The 7851-nt window shown below is 41.5% G+C and overlaps 1 protein-coding gene across 1 annotated transcript in view; it reads left to right on the forward strand.

Annotated features, from left to right (window-relative positions):
- Positions 1-582, forward strand: part of LOC103262881 (zinc finger protein 639) — an 8892-nt gene extending 8310 nt beyond the window's left edge. The window contains 4 exon segments of the mRNA XM_021713602.1: positions 6-18; positions 21-71; positions 74-133; positions 136-582. Coding sequence (XP_021569277.1) covers positions 6-18; positions 21-71; positions 74-133; positions 136-476 — 465 coding nt within the window. The 3' untranslated portion in view covers positions 477-582.
- Positions 583-7851: the final 7269 nt, after the last annotated feature.

The following is a 7851-nucleotide window of genomic DNA, read 5'->3' on the forward strand; positions in this document are numbered from 1 at the left end:
ATGATCCAGAAGACTTGCATAGCACGTAGTAAATGAACATGCATGTAAACTAATAGAGTTAAGTGATAAGTATACAATGGAGAACACGGACAGTACAGCCTCTTAAGCAAAATTACTTTTGACAAATGTAAAAACTTTTTGTATGTCAAGTATGTGGCTTTCGGAGTAGACTTCATACAAATGTTAACAGGCATGTTGCTATCGAGCATACGAAAATCTTTCCTCACGTTTGTGATGACTGTGGGAAAGGCTTTTCAAGTATGCTAGAATATTGCAAGCATTTAAATTCACATTTATCCGAAGGAATTTATTTATGTCAATATTGCGAATATTCAACAGGACAGATTGAAGATCTTAAAATTCATCTTGATTTCAAGCATTCAGCTGACTTGCCTCATAAGTGTAGTGACTGCTTGATGAGGTTTGGAAATGAAAGGGAATTAATAAGCCACCTTCCAGTTCATGAGACAACTTGATTATTCTTTCTAACTTACAGAATGCTGATGTAAAATAATGAATTCAACCTTTTTTGGAGATGTTAAAATAGATGGTTGTAAATACAGCTTATAAAAGTTGCCCTTTTCTAATTGTCTCATTTTTTTGGCACTGTTCCATCATTCTTAGTATATAAATATAACTTAAATGTGATATTTTCAATTGCATGGTAGTTTGTAGTTTTAACCATTCTTGGTGATGCCATCCTGTTTCTTTCATGTGCTCCAACTTCATGAATTAGAAAAAAGAAAAAAAGTTGTATTAGATGTAGTAAAGAAAGGAGCTACAGTTTTTCTTCTTTAGCCATAGGTGCTATTGACTTTTACATTTTTTTTTTTTTGAGTGGAAGTCTCACTCTGTCACCCAGACTGGAGTGCAGTGGCCGCTTCCGGCCACCGCAGCCTCGACCTGCTGGGCTCTGGTGATCCTTCCGCCTCAGCCTTCCAAGTAGCCGGAATTACAGGCATGCGCTACCACGCCCGGCTGATTTTTTGATTTATTGTAGAGATGAGGTCTCGCTGCCCAGGCGGGTCTCGAACCCGCGGGCTCAGGCAATCCACTCACCTCAGCCTCCCAAAGGCGCGGGATTACAGGCTGAGCCACCGAGCCCGGCTGACTTTTACATTTTTAAACTCAAGACAAACTCAGTTTTTTGTGTATAAAGTCATTAAGTTATTGTACTACCAGAACTAAAATGCAGTATAATATACAATTAAGTCTGCTGCTACTGCCATTAATATGCCAGACCCTTGTTTTGCATTCTCCATCAGTAATTGTCCCCTGGGTAATCAGTGGACTCTATCTTTGTTATTCTTTCAGTAACATTAGGAAGCCAGTATTATCATAGGAAGAAAAGATTTGGTTTTCTGGATAGTCTTTTAAAAAAACAATTTTTTTTAAGCCCCTGTCTATGTTGAGTAATTTTTTTTTTTTTTTTTTCTGAGTTGGAGTCTCACTCTGTCACCCAGACTGGAGTGCAGTGGCTGCTCCCGGCCACCGCAGCCTCGACCTGCTGGGCTCCAGTGATCCTTCTGCCTCAGCCTTCCAAGTAGCTGGAATTACAGGCATGTGCTCCCACGCCCGGCTGATTTTTTGATTTATTGTAGAGATGAGGTCTCGCTGTCCAGGCGGGTCTCGAACCCGCGGGCTCAGGCAATCCACTCACCTCAGCCTCCCAAAGGCACGGGATTACAGGCTGAGCCACCGAGCCCGGCTTTATGTTGAGTAATTTAAGATGGCTGCAAGTGTATGAGCAAGAGGTTAGATAATAAAATAACATAACTATTTTATAACCCAGTGACATATCATTTTCAGTTTTGAAACCACAAAGTCATGCCCAAACTTCCTTTTTTAGTCAGAGTCTCACTCTGTCGCCCAGGCTGGAGTGCAGTGGCATGCACACAGCCACTGCAGCCTTGACCTGCTGGACTCCTTCCAGCAATCTTTCCACCTCAGCCTTCCAAGTAGCTGGAACTTCAGGCATGTACCACCATGCCCTACTAATTTTTTGATTTATTGTACAGATAGGTTCTTGCCAAGTTGTCCAGGCTGGTCTCAAACCTGGGCTCAGACGATCCTCTCACCTCCGCCTCCCAAAGTGCTGGGATTACAGGCGTGAGCTACTGCAACTGGTGTCATGCCCAAACTTCTGATGCCAAATTGTTGACTGAGGAAGCCCACTGAAATATTAATAGAAGTTAGGAAGATCTGAAAGATTGGAGGCCGCTGGCATGTAAATGTGTAAATTACTTCTCATAATGATAAGTTAGTCTTGGTATCTATATCAGTTTCCTGTGGCTGTCATAAATTATCATAAACTGAGTCATCTGACTAGCAGAAATTTTTTTGTCTCTCAATTCTGGAGGCCAGAAGTTCAAAATTAAGTTATTGACAGAGTTGGTTCCTCATGAGGGCAGTGAGGAAAGGATCTGTCCCAGGCCTCACCTTGACTTGGAGGTGGATATCATCATGTTCACATGCTGTTCTCCTTGTATGTGAGTCTGTCTCCAAATTTCCTCTTTTTATAGGACACTGGTCATAATGTATTAGGGCCCATCCTAACGACCTCATATTAACTTGAAGACCTTATCTCCAAATAAGGTCACATTCTGAGGTGTACTGGTGGTTAGAACTTCAACATACGGATTTGGGGGGCAAGACAATTCAGTGGCAGTCCTAAATAGCACTATCAAGAATTATGTGTATTGTCCTCCAATTTAACAAGCATCGCTATGAACAATATTGTCCAGGTTTAATGATGAAGTTGAAAAGGCCAATCAGCTGGGCTCAGTAGCTCAGTCTAATCCCAGCGCTTTAGGAGGCTGAGGTGAGTGGATTGCCTGAGCCCGCAGGTTCGAGACCCGCCCGGGCAACTTGGCAAGACCTCATCTTTACAATAAATCAAAAATCAGCTGGGAGTGGTAGCGTACGCCTGTCCAGCTACTTGGAAGGTTGAGGCGGAAAGATTGCTGGAGCCCAGCAGGTCAAGGCTGCGGTGGCCGGGAGCAGCCACTGCACTCCAGTCTGGGTGACATAGTGAGACTCCAACTCAAAAAGAAAAGAAAAGGCCAATCTACCAGGCACAGTGGCTCACAACTGTAATTCCAGTACTTTGGGAGGTAGAGGCAAGCAGATTGCCTGAGCCCAGGGTTCAAGTCTGAACAACTTAGTGAGATCTCATCTCTACAATAAATAAAAAAATTAGCCGGCCGTGGTGGTACCCACCAGTAGTTCCAGCTACTTGCAGGGGTGAGGTGGAAGGATTGCTTGAGCCCAGCAGGTCGAGGCTGCGGTGGCTATGAGCATGCCACTGCACTCCAGTCTGGGTGACAGAGTGAGACTCCAACACAAAAAAAAAAAAAACAATTTGTGACCAATATTTTTCCTACATCAAGAACCATGGGAATTTACTCTTGACAATAGGGGCTGCTAGTATTCTCAGAATGCATCATTTTTATCTCTATTTTGTCATCTGTGCATACCTGTGTTCCTAGAAACTCACATTCCATCAGGTTATAACTTTCCAGTTAGGGTTGTCTGATACAAATGTTTTTCAGCATACTTAAAATTGTAATGGTTAGCCAGGTTCAGTGGCTCAGCCTGTAATCCCGCGCCTTGGGAGGCTGAGGTGAGTGAATTGCCTGAACCTATGGGTTCGAGACCTGCCTGGGCAACTTGGTGAGGCCTCATCTCTACAATAAATAAAAAAATTAACCGGGTGTGGTAGTGCGCGCCTGTAGTTCCAGCTACTTGGAAGGCTGAGGCGGAAAGATCGCCGGAGCCCAGCAGGTTGAGGCTGCGGTGGCCGAGAGCAGTGACTGCACTCCAGTCTGGGCAACAGAGTGAGACTCCCAACTCAAAAAAAAAAAATTGTAATGGTTTAAATTGTAAGAGAAACTTAGAAACCATCTGTTCTAAACCCTCTACATTTTATAAGTTTCATGTGAAAATGGAAACTTAGGTTGTGATGAGGCCAAGGACACATAATCATTTATCTAGCTTATTTGACTTACAACTTAATGATGTTTCCATTATTCTTTGTCCTTGGAATATTTTCATGACCACCTAGCCATTCACCTAGCTTCTTGATAATTGTTTGTATACTTTTTGTCATACATCCAGCTTCAGGAATTTGGTTTTCAGAAAAACACCTTAATGTTTGGGAGTTTTTTTGGGGGGGTATTGTTTTTTGTTTTTTTGAGTCACTCTGTTGCCCAGGCTGGAGTGCAGTGGCACACTCAAAGCCACTGCAGCCTCCCCCCACTGGTCTTAGGCCATCCTTCTGCCTCAGCCTTCCAAGTGGCTGGAACCACAGGCGTGTGCCACTAAACACGGCTAATTTTTTGATTTATTATAGAGACAAGGTCTTGCCAAGATCCCCAGGTTGGTCTCTAATCCCTGGACTCAGACAATCCTCTAGCCTTGGCCTCCCAAAGTGCTGGGATTACAGGACTGAACCACTGCGCCCGGCAAGTTTTGTTTTTTAATCTGTATTTTACTGCTTTATATTTGGTTAGGTGTTAGTAATCAAATAAAAGAGATTGTAGGCCCGGCACAGTGGCTCACACCTATAATCCCAGCACTTTGGGAGGCTGAGGTGAGATGATTGCCTGAGCACATGGGCTCGAGACCTGCCTAGGCAGTGTGGCAAGACTTCATCTCTACAATAAAGAAAAAAAATTAGCCAGGCACATGCCTATGGTCCCAGCTACTTGGAAGGCTGAGACGGAAGGATCACCTGAGCCCAGCAGGTTGAGGCTGTGGTGGCAGTGAGCAGCATACCACTGCACTCCCCCCTGAGTGACAGAATGAGACTTAACTCAAAAAAGAAAGAAAAATTGTAATGAAACTACCAAAAGACATAAAGCTTTAGAACCATACAATTTTTTGATGAATTTGCAGCTGGAGTTCATATCCCAATAACGCTGTCCAATAAGAACTTTTTGTTGCTGGGATTTGGGGGGTTTTTGTTTGTTTGTTTGTTTTGAGACAGGGTTTCATTCTGTCACCCATGGTTTTACTCTGTCATGCAGCTCATCACAGCCTGTAACTCCTGAGCTCAAGCAATCTTCCTGCCTCAGCTTCCCGAGTAGCTGGAACTACCACCATACCTGGCTAATTTTTCAATTTTGAAGAGCCAGGATCTTGCTATGTTGTTCAGGCTGGTCTCGTACTCCTGGCCTCAAGCAATTCTCTCTCCTCAGCCTCCCAAGATGCTGAGATGACGTATCCGGCCCAAATAAGTCTATGATTGACCCTCAACTGCTGAGGAGAGTGGATGTAGTTGGTCTGTATTTCTAGCTTAATGAACGTAGGAACAGCAAACCTACCTACATTTTTTTTTTCTAACTACTTCTGGTATTTTTTTTCTTTTTTTTCTTTTCACTTCAGACATTTCCACTGTACTGTTTTGTGTGACTTGAAAGACAATATGAGTCAGATGATCTAACTGAAGATGTTTATTAACACTTCAATAGAATTGGCAGCAGTGAACAGTAGTGACAGGTCACTATTGTTTTTTGTTTTTTAAAAAATATTCGGCCATTGTCTTGCTAGACTCTGGTGTGACCATATTCTCTTTGCGCTATGGCTGTCGCCATGCTTCCCGGCTTTAGACCCCCTCCCTTTCCTTGGGGAGGTGAATCTCCTCTTTCTCTCTCTAATTTACTTTTAAATAAACTATATTTTCTAACCTAAAAATAAAATCTTCACTTTGCAATGAGTTATTTTGAAATTCCAAGACATTTTCCTGTATTCCAGTATTTGAAAATGGTCATGTACTACTTAAAAGCCTCTTTCTGCTTGTCAATATGCCAGTTTTACCATTTTAAATCACCTGTTTTAGATTTCTCTGAATGTGCATCATCGTTCATTAATCAATTTCCCACTTTCAAGGGTCTATAACATATTGTTAGGTGATTGCTGAATAGTTGCAGGTATAGTATAGATACGCTTTTTAAAAAGAGACTAACACTAGTCCTAGTTTTTAAATCCAATTTACAAAGTATTGAATTACTTAATTACTGGCACTTTTCCACTTGCCCTACTTTGCTTGTTTTGTCTTAGTACCTTTTATAAGAAACTTAATTCTTAACAACTGTGACTATTTTTTTTTTTTTTGAGTCGGAGCCTCACTTTATCACACAGGCTAGAATGCAGTGGCACACTCACAGTCACCACAGTCTTGACCTGCTGGGCTAAGACGATCGTTCCGCCTCAGCCTCCCAAGTAGCTGGAACTATAGGCATGCGCCACCATGGCCAGTTAATTTTTTTTTATTTATTGTAGAGATGAGGTCTCCCCAAGTTGCCCAGACTGCTCTTGAACCCATGGGCTCAGGCATTCTTCCCACTTCAGCCTCCTGAAGTGCTGGGATTATAGGTGTGAGCCTCCATGCCCAGCCTGTGACTAATTTTTAATGGAATTTTAGTGCCTTAAAAAAAAGTCCCATATGTTATTTAAATTTTAGAAAGCTAATAAAAATCAAATGGCCACAATCTTCTTCGGTAGTAGATTGGCTTACCAAAAAAAATCAATATTCATTAAGAAATTGCGTGAAAATAAATAGGGCTGGGTGTAGTGGCTCATGCCTGTAATTCCAGCACTAGGGGAGGCAGAGGCAGAAAGATTGCTTGAGTCCAGAAGTTCCAGACCAGCTTGGGCAACATACACCCTATCTCTATCTTAAATAAATAAATAGCAGGAAAAACTGCTAATCTCAGTAGAGAAACAAATTTGGTTAGTCAGGTTTACCCCACAATGGACAACTTCCTGCCTATAAATTAAAAAATAAATTTTGGGATATATGGAGGATGCCAAAAAATGTATACACGGTGTTTTAAGAAAGGAACAAAACTTAAAATTGTAATAATATATACCAATAAAAAAGATGAATACAAGTCAAGTCATGTTTGACTTCTGCAATTACAAGAGGTCCTCAAAATCTGATTACAGCAAACTAAAAGTAATGCATAAATAACATTGTTTAAAATGTGTATAATTGTTTGGCATGCCAGTATATTCCTTTGCCTGTAAGTTATAACCTCAGTTCTGATGACTGAAGATAGAGTATTTGAAAGTTTTCATTCATGACAATGAGTTTATGGGTTTACATACGTCAATTTGACGTTTTTATAAATCTTTTTAATCTTTTAAGACACATTCAAATCTAAAAGATGGGTACAGTTGTGGTATAAAATATAACTTAAAGCTAAAAGTTGTCACATGTACTTTACATGTTTATGTGAAGTTATAGATTTAATTTGTAAGTTTCCAGCCTAGACAAAGGTGAAAACTTGTCTCTACAACAAATTCAAAAAACTAACCGGGCGTGGTGGTGCATGCCCGTAGTCCCAGAGGAGGAAGGATCGCCTGAGCCCAGGAGGCTCAGGCTGTGGTAAGCTGTGATCATGCCACTGCACTCCAGCCTGGGTGACAGAGCAAGACACTGACTCAAAAAAATAAAAATAAAAAACTAAGATTTTAAGAACCTTTCAGGGCTTTTGGGAATCTATTTCTACTTGTGATTTGAAAAATAATCTTCTGGATAAAGTAACAATCACCCTAACTTCCCTATTAAGTTCATTCTCCTTAGTCACTACCTGAACCCAAAATAAATTTATGAAAATTTCTTCATTCTAAAAGAAACCATTTTCTCACATTGCTAAATGTATTATCTACTAATCTTATCCCCATACTTTAAGAGGGATGATTATTCAGATTGTTTGTTTGTTTGAGTTGGAGTCTCACTCCAGTTGCCCAGACTGGAGTGTAGTGGCCGCTCCCGGCCACCGCAGCTCCGCCTCAGCCTTCCAAGGAGCTGGAATTACAGGCGTGCGCTACCACGCCCGGCTGATT

The sequence above is a fragment of the Carlito syrichta genome, unplaced genomic scaffold, assembly GCF_000164805.1.
Source record: "Carlito syrichta isolate Samal-C Ts95f unplaced genomic scaffold, Tarsius_syrichta-2.0.1 Scaffold92608, whole genome shotgun sequence".
Taxonomy (NCBI): domain Eukaryota; kingdom Metazoa; phylum Chordata; class Mammalia; order Primates; family Tarsiidae; genus Carlito; species Carlito syrichta.